Source organism: Schistocerca serialis, chromosome 8 (genome assembly GCF_023864345.2).
Source record: "Schistocerca serialis cubense isolate TAMUIC-IGC-003099 chromosome 8, iqSchSeri2.2, whole genome shotgun sequence".
NCBI lineage: Eukaryota > Metazoa > Arthropoda > Insecta > Orthoptera > Acrididae > Schistocerca > Schistocerca serialis.
In genome coordinates, this window is record NC_064645.1 from 211107918 (window position 1) to 211130087 (window position 22170).

A 22170-nucleotide genomic window follows, 5' to 3' on the forward strand; every position below is an offset into this window, starting at 1 on the left:
ACCCGAACAGCGACAGCCTCTAAAGGTGTTTGTAGAGGGACAGACTCGCTGTGAAGGGAGTGAAGGACGTAGATGCAGACACCACCAGATACACTTTCATAAGCTGCCCGGTTCCTATAATAACCCCGATAACCGCGGAGGGCTATATTGAAGAGCAATGCAGAGGAAAGGGTGAAGGCTGAGAAGTTGTCGGAGCTCAGCAAGATGGTGGAAGAAACTGCTGCAGTTCCACTGGAGGATGATATTGTCCACGGCTGAGAAAGGTGTGAAGGGACTGGGGGGGGGGGGGGGCAGATTACGCCGCTGAGTCACCTGCTGCCTCCGACTGAGCACCTGTGCAAGTGCTATCAATTGTGTCCGAGGGACTGGCGAGATCGAGGTCCTCAGCAGACGCCAGAATCTCCACCTCGTCCTCAGACGCAGAGCTGGAAGGTTGTGGTGGGGTGGGTGCCACCGAGTTCCTTGGGCTTAGAGCTCTTCTTCTTGGATTTCTCACACTGCTCCTTGGGTTTCACTGGCTGTGAGGGCTTCACCGATTCAGTCTCTGGGATGGAGGAGGCTTGTGAAGCCCTACGACCAGCTGGTTGTGGGCACTTATGCCACTGTCGGGCGTCAGCCTTCCCGCTTGTGGAAATCTGGGAAGGGAGGCACCCAAGGGACGCCTTGCGAGTGTGAGAAGCCGAAGAAGTTGGACGCTTCTCCGGCTTAGAAGCGGGGATGGATGTCCCCGATGTGTGGGGTGGGAGGGGGGGGGGGGGGGAGTTGCTCCCGAGGTAGGTGGCGTAGGAGCAACAGGGGGTATAGTGCTCCCTACAGGCAAGGGGGCATGTGTTGTACGGTTCGGCAAGCCGACTGAAAGTTGCGTAACTGATGGGTCTAACACAGTTGTCGTTGGAGCGGCATAGGAGGAAGTCATTTGCACAGGATGGAGGCGCTGATATTTCCTCTTAGCCTCAGGATAGGTCAGTCGGTCCACGGTCTTATATTCCATGATTTTGCCCTCTTTCTGTAAGATCCTGCAGTCTGGTGAGCAAAGTGAATGAGGCTCTCCACAGTTGACACAGATGGGAGGCGAGGCACATGGAGTATTGGGATGTGATGGACATCCGCAATCTCAACATGTGAGGCTGGAAGTACAGCAGGACGACATGTGGCCGAACTTCCAGCACTTAAAGCACCGCATCGGGGGAGGGATATAGGGCTTGACTTCACAATGGTAGACCATTACCTTGACCTTCTCCGGTAATGTATCACCCTCGAAGGCCAAGATGAAGGCACTGGTAGCAACCTGATTGTCCCTCGGACCCCGATGAACATGCCGGACGAAATGAATACCTCAACGCTCTAAGGTGGCGCGCAGCTCATCATCAGACTGCAAAAGTAGGTTCTTATGGAAAATAATACCCTGGACCATATTTAAACTCTTATGTGGTGTGACGGTAACGTTAACATCCCCCAACTTGTCACAAGCAAGTAACCTGCGTGGCTGGGCAGAGGATGCCGTTTTTATCAGAACTGACCCAGAGCGCATTTTGGACAAGCCCTCCACCTCCCCAAACTTGTCCTCTAAATGCTCTACAAAGAACTGAGGCTTTGTGGGCATGAAAGACTCCCCATCAGATCTCGTACAAACTAGGAAACGGGGCGAATAACTGTCACTGCCATTTTGAGACTTAAAGCTCCTCGCACGGTGTGGCCAGGGAGGGGAACGTTTTCGGATCGTATTTATGAGCGTTAAATTGAGCCCGAGAACGCTTAGAGACTGCTGGCGGCTGACCACAAGCGAGAGATGATGTACCATGCTTCATTGCGGGTCATCCACCCTGATGCCACCCACTCCGACCAAGGGCCTCCCCATGGCTGCCACCCAGCCTCAGCAAGGGCCACCTCGCAGGATGGCCACTGCCGGGAGTCCCGATGCCCCAGGGAGATAGGCATCTACTCCTTGGTATATGTGGGGAGTTAACAGCGCAGGCATCAGCAGAGCGATCCCTGTGTTGTCAGGGGACTAAAACCAACAGGGTACATGGCGGCTCCACCACAACGGAATGGCTACCGTGCTGGATCTTAGGTGCAAAAATGTCCAAGGTCGTCGTCACAGCAAAGAGCAACACTGCACAGTGCAGCGTGGTAACTGCAACCAGGGACGTATTCTCGCCCAAGAGATGGAAAATGAGCGGGGCGGAATTGCAACAACGAGAAAGCCGGCTAAAGGTCTCAACACACAACGGATAAGGTGCACCATGTAAGGCGCCCTTCCCCAATTGGCTCGCTCTTCGGAAGAATTTAGAAAGATGGAGTTCAAACCCGAGAGGGGACCATCAGATAAGGCCGAAACTTTTGAGACTCCTTTTATTCGCCTCATACGACAGGCAGGAATACCGCGGGCCTATTCTTACCCCCAGACCCGCAGGGGGGTTCTGGAAACTATTTCCCTAAACACTCTTTCTATGGTTAGGGTCCTAACGATTGTAATTCATCACAATTCCTCATAGCAGCTTACAAAGTATGGACACACAAATTAAATTTTATTGGATACTCATACATCACGACATTAGTTAAAGTCTCATTTCTAAAAGAGCAAACATTCTACAGCAGTGCTACTAATAAAACATGTAGTTTGCTTTACCTAAAAAATTAAGTTGCACCTTTATTGCCTTGGTGCATACTATCTGTGGGACGTGAAGTTGGGTAGAAGTAGTGAGAATCAACTCTAAGCTGGACTGCAGAATCATTTTCTCTTATAACTAATACTAGAGTTATTTACCCCACTGGCAGCAGCACGTAGTGTAAACAGTAATACTGGCAGCATACAGAGTCAAAGAGGACTACACATAAAATTACTTTTTCAAACTACGATAGTGATCAAGATAGTTGTCATTTCTGAACTTTTAAAGTGTTCCTTCATGATATTTTTTGGAGGAAATTTTTTAAACTCCATAGTTTTCATTTTCTTAACTGTTTACAAAGGTCAGTTACTTTAACAGGTATTATCTTTCTAGCAGTCCAAAGCACAATCTGGACTTTATGGTTTGCAATCACTTGATTTTCCAAAGGGGTAACTTTTATGGATGCTGTGGGAGTGCCATTTCCATTTAATGGCCAGTCCTTTTTTACCATAGATTTTCATGCCCAAATAGTAAGCATACTCCACAGAAGTCACACACAGTGACCACAAAAGAGAGTAACTCCTATTTTCAGTTAACAGCATTCACAATTGCAGTTACCTGTGTTACATATTGGTTACACAGCACTATGGGATTTGGCCATAAATGTTTTTCACACCATGCTGTATCATATATAGGATGATTATAATTAAAGTTTAACTTTCGAAATGTTGTAGAAATAACACCACTGGTCAGAATGACGTCAAATTGCAACAGAATATTATCGGAGAAGGGAGGAAAACCTAATGTAGAAGAAAAAAAATAGTGTGAAAATTGATCAATAGATGGCGCTGTAGGTGTCAGAATACGTAAATGAAAACACCCGCCATGTGCACGAACCATTGAAGTTAGTATAAAAATGCCGGGTACACGGCTTTTCCTCCTTTTGTGTCTGCGACGTTCACAATGAACTGTCTCAATGCAGGATCATGCTCTGCTTGCAAAACTGTATTACAAGAATGATGACTGTGCACACGTCACTCTGCAGAAGTTATGGACACTGAAGGGTTTGAAAGAAAAGGCACTGGTCTGATGACTGCCATGGCTCTGGAGAAAATGATTCAGAAATTTGGAAAGACAGGTTCTTTTGGTGTGCAACCTGGTAGAGGGAGGAAACGAATTGATTTGACGTCAGTGGAAGCGGTGGCCACAGCAATGCAGGGGGAGACAAGTGGTAGTGTGCAATGTGTTGTGCACAGAGAATTGCCCGAACACTGGACACACCTGTGAGTTCGGTGTGTAAAATCCTACGAAACATCCTTCTCTGCTATCCATTCAAAATTACCCAGGTGCAAGAGTTGCTTCCTGTTAACCTGCCAGCAAGAGAGACCTTTGGTTTAGAATTTCTTGCTCACATGGAAGTGGACAATGATTGGCCGTGGAAGATTTTGTGGACAGATGAAGCCCACTTCCATCTGACAGGATATGTCAATACAAACACTCGTCAAATATGGGTAGCGGAAAATCCACACGCAAATAAACCAGTACCACTTCACCCTGAAAAGGTCTCTGTGTGGTGGAGGTTTACAGCATCATTTATCATGGCGCCATATTTTTTCGAAGCTACAGGTGCTTCCGGTCCTGTTACCTGTACTGTCACTAGTAAATGCTAAGTCTTTTGCGCAACCACATCATTCCAGCTCTCCAACAGCGTGGATGGGATTATTTTTATGCGAGATGGTGCACCTCAGCACATTGCAAATCCAGTTAAGCAGCTGCTGAAGCACCATTCCGGAAATGCTAGAATTCTCAGCCGGCATTTCCCTACAGCCTGGACATCCCTATAACCTGATCTTAATTCTTGTGACTTCTGGCTGTGGGGCTATCTGAAAGATGCTGTTCAGTGTTCCAACTGCAAACTTAGCTGCACTGAAAGCACGCATTGCGCAACACATTCTGAACATGACACCGGAAACACTTCAATAAGCTGTGGAATGTACTGTTTCTCAATTTCAACTTGTTGCAGAAAACAGTGGATAGCACATTGTACATGTTCTGTGCCAGTCACACAGAAATTAATAATCTGATTTGATTTTGACTGATGCTTTTTATGCAGTTTTTGGCCTCAGGACAATTAAAAACCGATTTTTCCCATCCGAGGCGCTATGACCTTGCCGTGGTGGATGGGCTTACATAGCTAATAGTATCACACCTTTACACCCATGCATACTGAGTAGTACAGTTTGTTTAACATCAAAGGTACACCTTAGGCATTGTTGTAAAATTCATTTGTCATTTGTAGGCGACCACTATTAAATTATGATGCTTAGAATGCCATCTCTTGCTACATTCTGTAACTATTAATTGTTGTTCTGTCATACGTTTTCCCCGTTCTCTGATAATATTCCATTGCAATTTGATGTCATTCGACCAGTGGTGTTATTTCTACAGGGGTTTGAAAGTTTAACTTTAATTATAATCACCCTGTAAATGGCCACTGAATGATTTTCTGTGGCCATTTTCCATTTTTATTTATTTATCCTTGCATTCAGCTGTTTCTTTCACGGCATGTCTGTGGAAAGGGGGGGGGATAGAAGTTGTGAGAGAAAGAGTACCTTATTCAAGTAGGTGATATCCATGTTTCTGGCACTGTGACTGCAATTTCCAACATGAAATCAACAGTAAATTGTTTTCTTCCCTTCATTTTACACTCTACTTCTTTATCTACTTTCAAAAATCCCAGAAGACCATTGGAAAAGTATAGGTTTGTTCATAATTTTCTATGGGTAGTAAATAAAGTTAGCTGGTATTTTGTTACATTAAAATTCAAACCGCTCTGAGCACTATGGGACTTAACAACCGAGGTCATCAGTCCCCTATAACGTCCTATAACGTAAAACTACTTAAACCTAACTAACCTAAGAACATCACACACATCCATGCCCGAGGCAGGATTCGAACCTCCAACCGTAGCACTTGCGTGGTTCCAGACTGAAGCGCCTAGAACCGCTCGGCCACAGTGGCCGGCAGATTTGTTGGCTTTGTCAAGTTACAAGCAAACTGTCACATTACTACCTAATCTAGGCCTCGGGTTATGCTACAGGTCAGACAGTCAGCTTACCAAATTTTCTTCCATTCACATCACTTTGCTTCGCCAACTCACAATCAAATAGTTACATTTCAATCTAACCTACGTCTCAGGCTACATTAAAGCTAAGTATGTCACCAATCTAATTTTCTTTCATTCACCAAATAAATATGAAAATCAGTAACCAACCTTGAAATTCATAACAACCAGATCAGTAAACATTATTCTGTTACTCTGCATATCAAAACCAAATTAATCAATCCTTATCTTCTGCCCAAAGAAATCATTAGATTCAGTGCTTTTCAGTAGCTACAATATACTATAACCCAACTGGCAACAATCAACGCCAACAAATTGCCAACTTCGGCATGCAACACAAGAGCAGCCAATTCTGTGAGTGCATTTTAATAGATAACAGTCACATACAAGGGAAAAAAATGTATTTTAATTGCTTCTACTACTTAATATTATCTCGCCACAATGTACTGAACTTGCTTTTTATTCTCAAGTGTTTCTTACTCCTAGCCTAAACAGCATTCTCTTGTATAGCTTCCTCTTTCTTTCTATCATTCCTGCAATTTCCTCCACATTTTTCTATCTGAAATGCAAAATACTACAAAACAGTTTTCCTTTTTTCTCTCTCTTTCCCTAAGAGCTATTTTGCTCTACATAACTGCCTGTTTCCACATAACTGACAGTAGAATCACATTTTCCCTAATACAATCTGTCTGACTAATCAATCCTAGGAGCCTAACTTTTGCTTTTGTGTGTTTTTCCTTTATGCATATCTCTAAAAGAAGGGCCTCATCATATAGAGTATTCACAAGTTGGTGACACCTGTACACTAGTATTTTTAAAGTTGCTTACAGAAACTACATTTGGTACAAGAGGCCATCCTTAATGTAATATCTGGTCCCATTCAACAACTTCTTGTTCGAAATGTACAGTTATTGCTTCTTATCTTCTACATAGGAAATATACATACTTGCTTCCCACGGCTAGGGTCATTGAGAACTGCAGGCAGGTTCTGAGATGCTGAGTACACAGTCCACGGCTGCGAGTGTTCAGCATTCTGTTGTTGCTGCTGCAGCAGTAGCAGTTTGCTGTGCCGCCCCAGCATTGCTTGGTGCCTCGCAGATCGTGGCTGCTGCACGTGATGGCGCAGAACATGCTCCTCATAGTCTTGATCACTCACACCTTCCACAGGAAGTGATGGACACACACCATTCAGACCGTAATGGCATACAAAGGACCCTCCCTCTTTCGTACAGTGATGTTCTCGCAGATGTCTGGCAACATAATAGTTTCATAATATAAAAGATAATGAAGGAATAAATATCAATGGGCACAAAAATAAGCAGACATCACAGCATCAGTTTCAATAAAATATTACCATTAGAATATAGGCGTTTCACATGATGACTGTAACTGCTTAGAACATTGTATATTAGTGGATCCTACAGCAGAATTCTATAAGCAGATTGTCAGAAAGAAATGAAGAACAGAACTAAGTGGTTGTTGGTATTACGCGGACAATGTATCTTGGCAGTAGGCCATTACCATAAACAAACGAGAACATGGACTGTCCAATGGGAGAGAACCAGTGCAGGAAAAAGCTCTGCCTCCCTCTTGAAGGGCTGCCATCCTATGTCAGCATTTGTACTTCCATGAAAGCAGAACTGACAACTGTTATAGGGATCACTATTTCCTTTTGTTGTGGTGAGAGTCGCATTCTAATCCCTTAATTCACCACGATTAGTCTCTTCACTCATTTCAAAACAAATAAAAAAAAGCAATCCACAACATGAAGCAAATTGGAGTACACAAAGCATATGGTGGTAGCTACAGCACAACTGTTTACTTCCATTGGCAGTGTAGTTCAGGCCCAACCTCTACCAGTCTCTTACGGAACCATATATCAAAACAGGGCAATTTCATCTCAAATCATACAGGTCAGGTCAAGTGAACTTGTGGTCATGAATTTATCTGGAAAATATATATATTAGACCTCTATATCATAACTGTTCAGAAATAAAGTATTTTGGTTTTATCTTAATTTTTGTAAATGGTATGGTCCTTTGAAAAATGTATATTTTGTAAATAACTCTTAAAACAGTAGAGAACAAAAGAGAAAGAGAAAGAGAAAGAGAGAGAGAGAGAGAGAGAGAGAGAGAGAGAGAGAGAGATATACTAAACCAAAAGTACTGGAGACAAGGCAGATGTTTTGCTTTAAAGCTCCATCCTAGTGTGTTGACATTTAGTTCGCACCTGCACACTTGCAGGCTTCCTTTAACTCACAAATTTAAAACAAAACTATGAAATTTAGGTTAATTTTCCCAATTAAAAAAAATTTTTTTCTCGTTTGCAAAGTTGCAGAACGCTATCTTTTATGTCATATTACCAGATATTATGTAAATATTTATTACAAAAAATGCAAAAAATTACATTTTTATGAGTTTTTACGAATTATTTACTTGGAAACCCCCACTCAAATCTTTTGAGAATCACGCAAAATATTGTTTGGTTAAGGCGTTAGTAGTTAGTGCAAACACAGTGGGCAATATTTTTCAACATTCTGTATATTTCGTGTCCCCAAATTTCTAGTGTAAAATATGCATATTGGCAACACTGTTTCAGCACTCTTCTGTACAACAAACGAGTGAGAACTTGCACATAACCCAGCCTGCATCGAGTTTTGTGTTCGGTTTGAACTTTTTGTTAGATACAATGTCAGTGAGGAAATACAGAAGTGAAAAGTGAAGTGTGTGGACTATGAAAAAAAGACAAAAGAAGGTGGTGATTAAGAAAAGTGAAAAACACTTCACAGTTGTTGGAGATCTGTCAGAGTTATTGCAGAAGTATTTTGGTCCTCCAGTAATGGTACTAGCATCACCTTCATTGTGCAGGAACTGCTACACTCATTACAAGAAGAAATTTAGTGACACCCTACCTGAACAATTCCTATGTGTGAAGTTTTCAATGCGTTGACTGTTAGCATTTTTGCTGTAGCCCCTACTATATCCCCTCTTAAACATCCAGGAAGGATAAGAAGCAAAAGAAGAAAACAGTATGTAAAAAGAAAAGAGGAAGAAATTGAAACAAGTTTTACACAAGCAACAATTTATCTACTTTGTGAAGTGTATAATGTGGATGCACTTGGAGCAGAACCTGAAGACAAGTGGTATGTGCACAAAATGTGGTGTGTGGTTTCAAAATCTAAATACCACTATCTCAGCAGTCATGTATACTGAGAATGTACAGTCACTGATACTGGCACCAGGTAGCTACTCTAAGCAGTAGATACAGAAATACATACCCACTTCCTCACATTATTTGATTTCAAAAACCCATAGAATAAAGAATGAGAAAGGTATTTTGGCATGCCCAGATTCTTACTGTGGGCATCCGTTGCAAGGTATTATGCTTACTGTTGCTCTGGAATATTAATGAAGCGATGACATCAATTGCAGCAGGCGAAGTCCTAAACAGGCTGATGGTATCTCTGTTAGTGAAAATGGTGAAAAGTTAAAAAGGCAAAAAGACATACGACAAGATCAATAAGAGAAGCATATCTCCTAATGAAAATGGAGAACCTGAATTTAAAAATTGGCCTCACAAAATTCTACTCCTTACGACCAAATTGGGTAAAATGCCAGCCAGTGAAGCAAGTATGCACATGTATTTACTGCACTTATCTGAAACATTTCTTTAGCCATAAGCAGTGTCACATGAAAGAAGTACACACAGATGGACCTGATGCTTTTGCCTATATGTCAAGAGCTGCAAGATAAATGCTGGTTGCTGGAGTGTGCAGTACATCCTGGTGCTGAAGTGATGACTGTTGAAGCATTACACCTTCAGGATACTGATAATGACATAACCTACATACTGTGGAAGTGAGGAGAGTTGGTGAAGAAGGCAGTAGAGCCAGGGAAGTTTGTTACAGAGGTTAGGCCAGTATTACAATACTAAATTTCTCTGTCAAAGATTTGATCAAAGATGTGATCAAATATTCCGTCAAATATATTTGACAAAGGTCTTTGATGTAGAGCTAGAAGGGGTATTACACTGTCATCGTATTTTTCGTCAAAGTTCAAGATGGCTGACAACAACAACAACTTGCTATTAATCACAGCAGTTGCTTGTAACACAATTGCACTATGTGCACATGCGGAAGAGAAGCGGGGGAAAAAAGGAAACATACCTGGGTGAAGCCGTGGGTTTTACGACGACACTATAAAAGCATTCAACAATGCTTGCTACGTGAGCTTATAGTGGAGGACATCAAGTCATACATCAATTACTTAAGAATGGATGAGCAGACATTTCTGTATGTGCTCAGCGAAGTGTATCCTCATATCACAAAGCACAATATTCACTCAAGAACTGCTACATCTGCAGAAGACAAGCTCACTGTAACACTCCGATTCCCTGCTACAGGAGAGGGTTAGATCAGGTCTCCAATCTTCTTAACCTATTTTTGTATTCAGGGTGTCTCATGTTGTAAAGCGCCTCATCAGCTTCATACATCTCTATTAATTTTGTAGTTTTCGGCACACACCAACTGTATTTACCGGCAATGTTTATAAAAACACTAAAGACGACAGAACGCTGCAGTGATGCTAGCGCTCCATGTGGTAACATGTCACATTGCAGTGAACAGAAGACAAGCGACTTCTTTGATCAAATCTACAGCAAGGACTTAGATTTGATCAAATATTGGACAACATTTGACAAAGTTCCCTATTACACCATCAAATATCTTTGACAAAGAAATTTGATAGTGTAACATCATCATTAGGCATTGGGTCATGAAAGGAATAGCTCATCATGATATCTGGAGGTTGCAGAGACAGACCATAGCAGAAGTAAAATTAGCCACACCCCAGAATACTGACACTTTAGTTCTTCATTTCTACTTTGCTGAGAAGTGGTCTGTTGTTTTGAAAAACAAAATTCAAAGTCACCACTGGCACACATCACAGATATCAATATTTACATGTGTTGCCTATTTCCTTGGAATATCACACTGTTGTGCTATTGTCAGTGATGATCTCATTCATGACAGGGCACATGCATGCTATGCTGTCAGCATGATAATTGAGAACATAGCATCTAGAGGCCATGCATTTCCTAAACATGTGTATGCGATTGATGGTGTAGCATCACATTTTAAAAACTGCTTTCAGCTTTATGAGCTTTGTCGACACTGTAGTACTGGAATTAAAAAAAGGATATTTGCAGCAACAGGTCATGGAAAAGGTGTATGTGATGGGGTGAGAGGTCTCTGTAAACATGTTGCAACAAGATTTAACAACCAGCATGAAGCTGTTGATGCTATAAGAGATGCTACTGATTAGTACACACCATATCGACATTAGTAACAAACCTGAAACACTAATTCTAAAAGAAAGTACATTAAGGAAATTTTGTTTAAAAAAGAGATACGAGTGGTCTGCTATGAAGCCTGTGGTAGGAATTCAATCACGTCACAACTGGGTTGCATCCCAGAGTGTCACACACATTGCAACAATGGGACTCCACAAAATGCAGCCAGTTACTGTGTGTGAAATGCAGAGACCACAGTATACTTTAGAAAACACTGTAATGCGCCAATTCATTTCTTGTGCGTACAACAATCAGTGGTGGGTGAAACAAGAAGTATCTCTCATGAGCTGCAAGATATAACCATCTGCTTTAAGAAATCTCATAGTCCTGCTAATGCTTTCAAATGGCTATCATCAAAAGATCAGTGCACAGTTCTCATTTCCCATGCACTGCTCTTGTTGGATCATCCTTGCCCTTGCGCAAATTCAGCTCGGCTATAGAAGTTCAATGAGAAGCAGATGGGGAAAAAAAATGAACTCTTTTCAACAGAGCATGTTGATTGTTACATTGTAGGCAATTTTAATTTAGGGAAAGCCATGACGTAAAGTAATGACAGAAGACAATAATAATGTGTGAATAATACCATCAAAAGAAAAAGGGGTATAAATATTCTATACATCTCAGTTTTGTTATAAAACACTTATGAACAAAATTACGAATTGTTTTCCCACTCACTTATAGTGTTGGACAGTAATTATTTTGATTCAGAAGTACAAGTTTTACATGACATTTACTTAAAATCAGCGATCACTTAAATATTAAGTGTCCACGATTTTTCGACATTGAGAGTAGAGCTAGGTCTACTTAAAAAAATTTCCCACACTTTGTACAGACAAGTATTGCCCACTGTGTACACTCCCTAAGTACAATGACCAACTAACGTACCACGAAATTTTTAGAACATTTAGGATGGGGGATTTTGGAGAGAATAATTTCTAGATAACCAAAAAAATTCAGATTCTTTCAGTTTTATGCACAAATATTTTGACAGTTTAAGAATTCATGCATTAATGTCATAGCTGATAGTTAGCAGTCCTTCCACTTTATCATTTCTCAAGATACTTAACATCCTGTGACCATTCATATTTTCAAAAGTGCGTATGTATAAATGATGTCTCATAGTAATGGAAACAAAGTATTTACCGTATTGAAAATAAATTCAGATCTCTATCACTTTTGGTTTCTTTACTACAATTTTTCAATTCTCCCTTACGTTACAATATTTTCACAAATAGTCTCATTTGGAGAGGTCTGTAGCATTTTAAAAAATCATCAAAAATCAACATATTGTACTTTTTGGAGAGAGATCATGTGGAACTTCAACACATATTTCTGTCAGAAAACTTTGAAATAGTAATGTGACACATTCACTCTTGAGAACGAAACACAAAAAATTGGAGAAACTAAAAATAGAAGGAAAACTTAAAAAACACTATAGAAGGGGGTTGGTTGTCCCCAAAAAGAGCTTCAAATGACTGACGTCATCTCACTGGCACTAATAAACTCGAGAACGTGATCGGCTGAGAGCATGTCATCAGCTAAAATGGAAGATATATCAGGCGACAGCTGCAGACAGGCGCGTAACGCAGTAAAATAGAGGCACTCAAGTAAAAGGTGTCTTACCGTCCACAGCTGAGAGCAGTGGGGACAGAGTGGGGGAGGATCACCACTTAAAAGATGTCGATGGCTAAAAAGACAGTGCCCTATCCGGAGCCTAGTTAAAATTACCTCCTCCCGACGACGTGTTCGGGAGGAAGAGGTCCAAGTACAGGGAAGAGCTTTCACGTCCCGCAATTTATTATGTGTCGACCAATGTGCGTGCCGTAAAAGAACAACACGACGACATAAAACACTCCGCAGATCGGCAAATGGAATCGTGCGAATAGCTGGTCGAGGAAGAGAGACTGCAGCCTTGGCCGCTATATCGGCCGCCTCATTCCCACAGATACCAACATGTCCTGGGATCCACAGGAACGCCACAGAGATGCCCCCCAAATGGAGCAAGTGGAGGCAGTCCTGAATCCGGTGGACCAGAGGGTGGAAAGGGTACAGAGCTTGGAGACTGTGGAGAGAGCTGAGAGAATCTGAACAGATAACATACTGTATCCGCTGATGGCAGCGGATGTAGTGGACAGCCTGGAGAACAGCGTAAAGCTCCGCAGTACATAACGAATACTGGTCGGGAAGCCGAAATCGATTTGGGGTGTCGCCAACAATATAGGCACTCCCTACACCTAACGATGTTTTCAAGCCATCAGTGTAAATAAATGTGGCTTCCTTCATGTGTGCACATAGAGCAGCAAATGCCCGGCGATAAACAAGTGAGGGGGTACCATCCTTGGGAAATTGACAAAGGTCACAGAGCAGGCAGGCCCGGGGACGGAGCCAAGGTGGTGCTGTACCCCAAGTTGTCACGAAGGTTTTAGGAAAGTGGAAGGAAAGAGAATGGAGCAGTTGACGGGAGCGGACTCCCGGTGGTAGCAGGGAGGAAGGGTGGCCTGGATACCCTAAATCCAAGGAGGCGTCGAAAAAAATGTCATGGGCCGGATTAGCAGGCATGGAAGACAGATGGCTAGCATAATGACTCAGAAGGACTGCTCGCCAATAGGACAGCAGAGGTTCAGCAGTCTCAGCATAAAGGCTTTCCACAGGGCTAGTGTAAAAAGCTCCAGACACTAAACGTAATCCACGGTGGTGGATAGAGTCGAGATGCTGAAGAATAGACGGCCGAGCAGAGGAGTAAACTATGCTTCCATAGTCCAATTTCGAGTGCACTAAGACGCAATAGAGGCGGAGAAGGACCACTCGGTCCGCTCCCCAGGAGGTACCATTCAGGACACGGAGGGTGTTGACAGATCGCAGACAGCGAGACGAAAGATAGGAAACGTAGGAGGACCAGCACAGTTTTCTGTCAAACATAAGACCCAACAATTTAGCAACGTCCGAAAATGGAAGGTTGACAGGTCCTAGATGTAAGGAAGGGGGAAGAAACTCCGTACGACGCCAAAAATTAACATAAATGGTCTTACTGGGAGAAAAGCGGAAGCCCATTGCGGTGCTCCAAGAGTGGTGGTGGTGGTGGTTGTTGGGATGTTTAAGGGGGACTAAACAGCTAAGGTCATCAGTCCCCCATTCCAAAAACAGGCGAGACATAAATGCATGAAGCAGGTACAACCCCAAGGGGAAGGAGACTCCCCCCCCAGGCCCTAAAAGAACACAAATGCGGTAACGAACACTACAGACACGAAGAGTACAGATGAACACCAGACAAAAGGAAACAGAAGAAAAGAAGATGGCCGGAGACTGGTTGACTGACCACGACAACAAAAAAGGGAAAGAGTCAACCAACCGACTACACACTAAAATCTGCAACCAAATATGAGAGACTCGAGGACAAGAGACACACAAAGAGAAAGGAGCAGGACCTCCCTAAATGGAACCATAAAAAGGACTACCACGGATAACATTTAAAATGTCATCAGCCATGGAGGCATTGTCGGTTAAAACCAAAGGCAAAGTGCCCGGGAGATTAAAAGACTGCCGGAGGGTGCGCAGTCGGGGACACTCCAATAAAATGTGGGCGACCGTCAGCCGGGACCCACACCGACACAGGGGGGGATCCTCCTGACGCAAAAGATGGCCGTGCGTCAGGTATGTACGGCCGATGCGGAGCCGACACAGGATAACAGAGTCCCTGCGAGAAGCCCGCAGGGAGGAGCGCCACACATCGGTCGTCTCCTTAACAGCCCGCAGTTTATTCGGGGGTGTCATGCCACGCCACTCAGCGGTCCACATCCCAAGCACCTTACGGCGCAACACCAGCTGCTGATCGCGAGCCGTGAGGCCGATTTCCAAAGCTGGGGCGTCGATCGCCCCTTTGGCCAGCCTGTCGGCACGTTCGTTCCTCGGGATGCCAACGTGACCTGGCGTCCAAATAAAGACCACCGAATGACCAGAGCGGGTAATGGCGGAAACAGACTCCTGAATAGAGGACACCAGAGAAGAGGAGGTATAGCAGCGGTCGATGGCCTGGAGGCTACTCAGGGAGTCACTGCATATGACGATGGACGTACCTGAGCAGGAACGCATATGCTTAAGAGCGCGCAATATGGCCACCAGCTCTGCAGTAAAAATACTGCAGCCAGCCGGCAAGGAGCGCTGTTCAACATGGGCAGCGTGAGCAAAAGTGTAGGCAGTGCGACCATCAACCAGGGAACCATCAGTGTAGACAGTCTCACAGCCCGAAAATGAGGCGAGGAGCGCAAGAAAACGGTGACGGAGGGCCACAGGCAGAACCGAGTCCTTGGGTCCCTGTGCCAAGTCCAGACGGATGGACGGCCAGGGCAAACACCAGGGAGGCGTACGTGCACGGACCCGGAAGGGAGGCAGAAGAGGGAATGACCCCAGTTCGGACAGCAGGGAATGGACGCGGACAGCTATGGAAAGCCCAGACCTAGGTCGCCGTTCGGGCAGATGGACAACCACGGCAGGGAAAAGCAGGCGATGATTGGGATGGCCGGGCGAGCAATGCACATGGATAGCATAGTCGGCGAGCAGTCGATGACGGCGAATCCGCAGCGGGGGAGTCCCGGCCTCCACCAGTAGACTATCCATGGGGCTCGTACGGAAAGCGCCAGTTGCAAGCCGAACCCCACAGTGGTGTATGGGGTCTAACGACTTCAACACTGAGGGTGATGCAGACCCATAGGCCAGGCTCCCATAATCAAGCCGGGACTGCACAAGGGCTCTGTACAATCGCAGCAGCGTGCAGCGATCTGCACCCCAAGACGTGTGGCTAAGGCAGCGGAGGGCGTTGAGGTGACGCCAGCATTTTTGCTTCAGCTGAGTAAGATGAGGATCCCACGTGAGCCGGGCATCAAACACGAGTCCTAAGAAGCGGCAAGTCTCCACCACTTCAAGCAGGTGGCCGTCGAGGTAAAGTTCAGGATGAGGGTGGACCGTCCGACGCCTGCAGAAGTGCATAACTCGAGTCTTGGCCGCAGAGAACCGAAAACCGTGAGTCAGAGCCCATGATGCTGCCTTGCGAACGGCTACTTGCAGCCTGTGTTCGGCGACTCCCGTAGTCGTGGAGCTAAAGAAGATGCAGAAGTCGTCGGCATACAAAGAAGGAGACACCGACGACCCCACGGCTGCAGCCAGACCATTAATGGCCACGAGAAATAAGGAGACGCTCAACACCGAGCCCTGCGGGACCCCATTTTCCTGTATATAAGATGAACTAGAGGCGGCACCCACTTGCACCCGGAAAGAGCGGCGCAATAAGAAGGTTTGAAGAAAGGCCGGGAGCTGACCACGAAGACCCCAGTCATGTAACGTAGCAAGGATGTGATGCCTCCATGTGGTGTCATACGCTTTCCGCAGATCAAAAAATACAGCAACGAGATGCTGACGTCGGGCAAAGGCCGTACGGACAGCAGATTCCAGCCGCACCAAATTGTCCGCTGCAGACCGGCCCCGACGGAAGCCACCCTGGGATGGAGCGAGGAGACAGCGCGACTCAAGGACCCAACACAAACGCTGCCCCACCATACGTTCGAGCAATTTGCACAAAACGTTGGTGAGGGTAATGGGACGATAGCTGTCCACCGCCAGTGGGTCCGCACCGGGCTTCAAGATGGGGACAATAACACCCTCTCGCCATGGCAACGGGAACACGCCTTCGCTCCAAATGCGGTTAAATATCGCGAGAATGTGTCTCTGGCAGTCCCTGGAGAGATGCTTCAGCATCTGCGCGTGGATGCAGTCTGGTCCTGGTGCTGTATCAGGGCAATCGGCGAGGGCAGCGAGGAAATCCCTCTCGCTGAAAGAAGCATTGTAGTTTTCAGAACGACGCGTGTGGAATGAGAAAGGCGTCCGCTCGGCTCGCTCCTTTAGAGAGCGAAAGGCGGGGGGATAAGATGCAGTCGCAGAGCTCTTAGCAAAGTGCGCAGCAAGCAGTTCAGCAATGGCGGCAGCATCCGTGCAGACAGCGCCATCCAAGGAGAGCCCAGGTACACCCATAGGGGTCTGGTATCCATAAATCCGCCGGATCCGGGACCACACGAGCGAGGGGGAGACACGGGAGCCCAAGGATGAGACATACTTCTCCCAGCACTCCTGCTTACGCCGGGCAATAAGACGACGGGCCAAGGCACGGAGCCTCTTAAAGGCGATGAGGGTCTCCAGAGACGGGTGCCGCCTATGACGCTGGAGAGCCCGCCTACGGTCGCGAATAGCCTCAGCAATCTCCGGCGACCACCAGGGTACAGCCTTCCTCTGAGGGAGTCCAGAAGAGCGGGGGATGGCAGCCTCGGCCGCCGAAATGATGGATGTGGTTAAGACACGGACCACCTCGTCAATGTCACCCTGTGGGGGAGACTCAATGGTTGCAGCAGAAGTAAAAGCCGGCCAGTCAGCCCTGTGGAGAGCCCAGAGGGGCAGGCGCCCAGAAGAATGACACTGGGGCAGTGATAAATAGATGGGAAAATGGTCACTACCACACAGGTCAGGATGCACTCTCCAGTGGAGGGATGGGACAAGTCCAGGGCTGCAAAGAGAGAGATCGATGGCCGAGAAAGAGCCATGGGCCACACTGAAATGTGTGGGAGCACCGGTATTCAAGAGGCTAAGGCCGAGCTGAGCCAACACATGCTCCACGGCCCGACCGCGGTCATCGGAGACAGTCCCACCCCATAGAGGGTTGTGGGCATTGAAATCGCCCAGAAGCAGCAAAGGTGGCGGGAGTTGAGCCAGCAGCGCAGCCAAGACATGTCGGGGGTGCTCCCCATCCGGAGGAATGTAAACAGAGCAAACAGTAATAGCCGGCGAGAGCTCAACCCTGGCAGCGACTGCCTCTAAAGGCGTCAGAAGGGGTACTGGCGAGTAACAGACAGAGTGGTGAACAAAAAGGCAAACCCCACCTGACGCTCGTTGACAGGCAGCGCGGTTCTTATAGTATCCCCGATAACCGCGAAGGGCGGGGGTCCGCATTGCCGGAAACCAAGTTTCCTGCAGAGCAATGCAGAGAACAGGGGAAACACTCAGAAGCATCCGGAGCTCAGGCAGGTGGCGGAAATAACCGCCGCAGTTCCACTGGAGAACGGAAGCAGGAAGGGATGGGGAGGGCGTGAATGCGACTAAGAGGCAGACGGCGCCTCAGAGCCAACTGCCGCCACCGGGGGAGAATCAGCTGAGTCCATAGGAAAGGCCCCCAAGGGTTCCGTGAGTGCGAGATCCGCGGCAGAGGCGAGGATCTCCACCTCATCCTCGGAGCCAGGACTATGTACAGCAGGCGGTACTGAAACTGGCGCCGGCGGAGAAGGAGGGGGAGGGATCGAGCCCCCCGGTTTTGGAGGAGATGTCACTCCCGAAGTAAGCGTGGGGGGAGCGACAGAAGAGGGTTTGCCCCCAACTGCTAAGGGGGCAACAGAGGAAGGCTTGCCCCCAGGCACGAGGGGGGCAGACAGAGATGCACGGCCCCGAGGGCCCACTGAAGGCGGCACAGATGAGGCGACAACCGTCGCTCGCGTGGGCGACGATAACGTGGTTGCAGCATAAGATGTTCGAATGGAAGCAGGATACAACCTTTCAACCTTTCATATTTCAGTTTTGCCTCTCGATAAGTAAGAAGAATCTTAAGTCCTCCATGTGCTGGAGTGCCTTCAACAGAGGGGAGATCAAATCGGATGGACTGAAAATGGGGGAGAACAAAGCGGTCATGGGGACGCAGCTTTGTTTCCTGAAGACAGAAGATGACCGGCGAGTAGGATCGTAAGAGGATCGACAATTCATCCCGATTGGCTCGAATGCTGTGGATATTCCAGTGGATAATGGACATAGGGTGAACAGAAAATGGAGGAATGTGACCAAGGTTGCCGTCAACTCAACGACTGCTCAGAGCTTGCGACCGACAGCATGGAACGGTATTCAGCTGAAGGCAGAAGATCCTGATCCATAGGTTGTTCAGGAGCAGCTCCTGCCACCAGCGATCGGCCGGTTGATCGGTCGCCAGCAGTGCGGCGCCTCGGCGACACAGAAGACGACCGAGGGCGGTTACCGCCAGGTGGTGCTGTAGATGAGACATGCCTCGGCGGAGGAGAGGAACTGGGTTTCTTATTAGCCTTCTTGGAAACATGATGTTTAGATGAAGGAGGAACCGATGGTTGTGAAGTTGGGGTACATAAAAAAATCTTCATGAGTATGCTCTTTTTTGGAAGTCTTGGTGTCTGACTTTGGGGCTCGAGATTTAGCAGAACCCAATGAAGGGTCAGCCGTAGAGTGAGCAGGCGAAAGTGGGGAGGTTGAACGGGCGATCTTTGCACTGGCCGATCTGACGACCGTGGCACTAAAGGTGAGATCACAAGTCTGCGTGGCCGCCTCCTTTGTTGGCCGAGGAGAGGCAAGGACAGTGCTGTATTTTCCTGTCTGAGGCACAGTGGGCTTTCGACTGGCGAATAATTTTTGAGCAGCAAAGGTCGACACCTTTTCCTTCAATCTGATTTCCTGAATGAGCTTTTTGTCTTTAAAAATGGGGCAATCTCTAGAGGAAGCAGCGTGGTCACCCATACAGTTGATGCAACGAGGGGATGGAGATGGACAAGCAGCCTCATGGGCATCCTTGCCACACGTAACACATTTGGCCGGATTGGAACAGGACTGGCTGGTGTGATTGAACCGCTGACACCGATAGCAACGCGTAGGGTTTGGGATGTAAGGGCGAGCGAAAATTATCTCATAGCCCGCTTTGATTTTCGAAGGGAGTTGGACTTTGTCAAATGTCAAGTACGGGTTGGAATGATGTTCATGTCAACCCTTTTCATGACTCTATGAACAGCCGTTACGCCCTGGTCAGACAGGTAGTGTTGAATTTCCTCGTCGGACAATCCATGAAGGGAGCGTGTATAAACGACCCCACGTGAGGAATTTAAAGTGCAGTGCGCTTCCACCCGGACAGGGAAGGTGTGTAGCAGTGAAGTATGCAGCAATGTTTGTGCCTGGAGGGCACTGACTGTTTCTAACAACAAGGTGCCATTTCGTAATCTGGAACAAGACTTTACAGGACTTGCAATTGCGTCGACACCTTTCTGAATAATGAAAGGGTTGACCATGGAGAAGTCGTGACCTTCATCAAACCGAGAAACAACAAGGAACTGTGGCAACAATGGAAGGACTGTCTGTGGCTGAGACTCATTGAACTTACACTTGTGAGCAGACGTAGTAGAAGATGAGGACACCATTGTGAAAGTATCCCCCATGATTACCAGCGTCTCCGATGGCGCGCTCCTTCATTGTGGGGCCCTCTCTGAGGGCACTCCCGCCTTAGGTGACTGTTCACACCTCAGGTCACACCTCCCGAGAAACGGATGGAGGGACCAATCGGCACTTTCGGAAGGTATCAGCTCGGGTAATCACCCCTCCCTGGGCCTGGCCATTACCAGGGGGTACGTAAGTGTCCTACCAGTCTACCCGGGGTGGGGAATTACATGTTACCCCGTCACCGGCTACGCTTGGAAATGCGTGGGTCGGCCTTCAGACACGCACAGGGAGGAAAAAAGAGAAAGGGAAAGGAAAGAAGAGAGGACTCAAATGCCGCAGCAGAGAAAAGGGCAAAGAGAAGAGGTAAGGAAAAGAGAAGGACAAAGGAAGGACGAAGACTTGCAAGCAGAGAAAGCAAATAATGTGTTACATTGTTGAGCGTCCCCCCAGAGGGGGAGAAAGGGAAGGAGCGAGGCGGAGGTGGGGGGGGGGGGGGGGTGAAGATGGGGGATGGGGAAGGATGTGGAAAGGGAAGGTATGCAGCCCGGAAAGGAAGGAAGGCCACATTAGCTCGGGGTTCCGTGCTCGCTACGCACGTATCCACAAAAAGAGTTGTGGACCCCCTGGGGGGTACGAGCTTTTTTTTGTGTGTGTGTGTGTGTGTGTGTGTGTGTGTGTGTGTGTGTGTGTGTGTGTGTGTGTGTTAATGGATTTCTTTAATAAGTCTTTCTGTTTTGTTATTAGTTGCAGTTAATAATGACTGAGATTGGTGGCTAAAATAAAGTCATTAAAGCTATTTTGGTCAATTAAGGTTTTCAATAATAGTGCAACAAGTATGGTTTTTTCCTTGCTACAGAGGTGAAGTGAAGTTTTTAATACTAGCTTTTGGCATGAGTTTAAGTTTCTTGACGTCATCGACTTTATTCTAGCAATATAGATCAAATGAAGTCACAGCTTTTTAAGTGAATTACGGGATGATGTGGACTTCATGTGAAGCATACAGGGCTAATGAAATTCCCAAAACCAATTTTTAGAAAATTTATTTCAATGTTGGAATCATATATTTCTATTTATTTACATAAAGTTGAACTGGTAATACCAAGTTTGTGGGTTTTTGTGGATTTAGTGTAATTTTGGCTTACTGGAATTTTTTATAAGTTTTTTACTGGGTGTGTATTTTATATTAGAAATGTCATTTATTTTGTTTGCCCCCACCCAAAACCCCCTAATTCCTGCAGTTTCCCCGGTAGTTTCATGATCTTCAAATTATTTTGATTATACTCTGTGTAATGGGATTGTGTTCATCTGTTTGTATCTTGGTGTCATAGTCACCATATTGCATACGGGTGAAATGACAGTATCTCCAACATACACGACTTTACAGATCAAAGCTGAGAGCCTCTATTGGAGGTTTCGATACCTCCCAGCAAAAATAGGACAATAACTAGTAAACCACAATGGTGTGCCAACCAACATTAAGGTTGATGACAGCTTTACTTACTACATAATACTGATGAACAATATAAAATGAACTTCCATGAACAATTTAAGTGGCTACCCTGCCAATAAAATGGCTGTTTTGACACCTTTAAGAACATAAATAAAATAGTATATTATTACGAAGGGAAATTCAGGAAGCAAATGGCAACCACTTAACTGCTGCCAATTGATGTGTGGTGCACATCAAACACACACGCAATACTAGTGTTTATCAGTCGTCGTCCAGGCAGTCAAGTATGGGAAAAGGTTTAGCAACAGAGTCGGGGAAGATGGGTGAGCTAGTAAGTGGCTAGCCTCCTCACTCGCACCCCCTCTCTCTCTCTCTCTCTCTCT

The 22170-nt window shown here is 46.1% G+C and overlaps 1 protein-coding gene across 1 annotated transcript in view; it reads right to left on the reverse strand.

Annotated features, from left to right (window-relative positions):
* LOC126416457 (vacuolar protein sorting-associated protein 54) overlaps positions 1-22170 on the reverse strand; it is a 151990-nt gene that overhangs the window by 124557 nt on the left and 5263 nt on the right. Inside the window, exon 2 of the mRNA XM_050084190.1 lies at positions 6680-6983. Coding sequence (XP_049940147.1) covers positions 6680-6983 — 304 coding nt within the window. The remainder of the gene's footprint in view (positions 1-6679; positions 6984-22170) is intronic.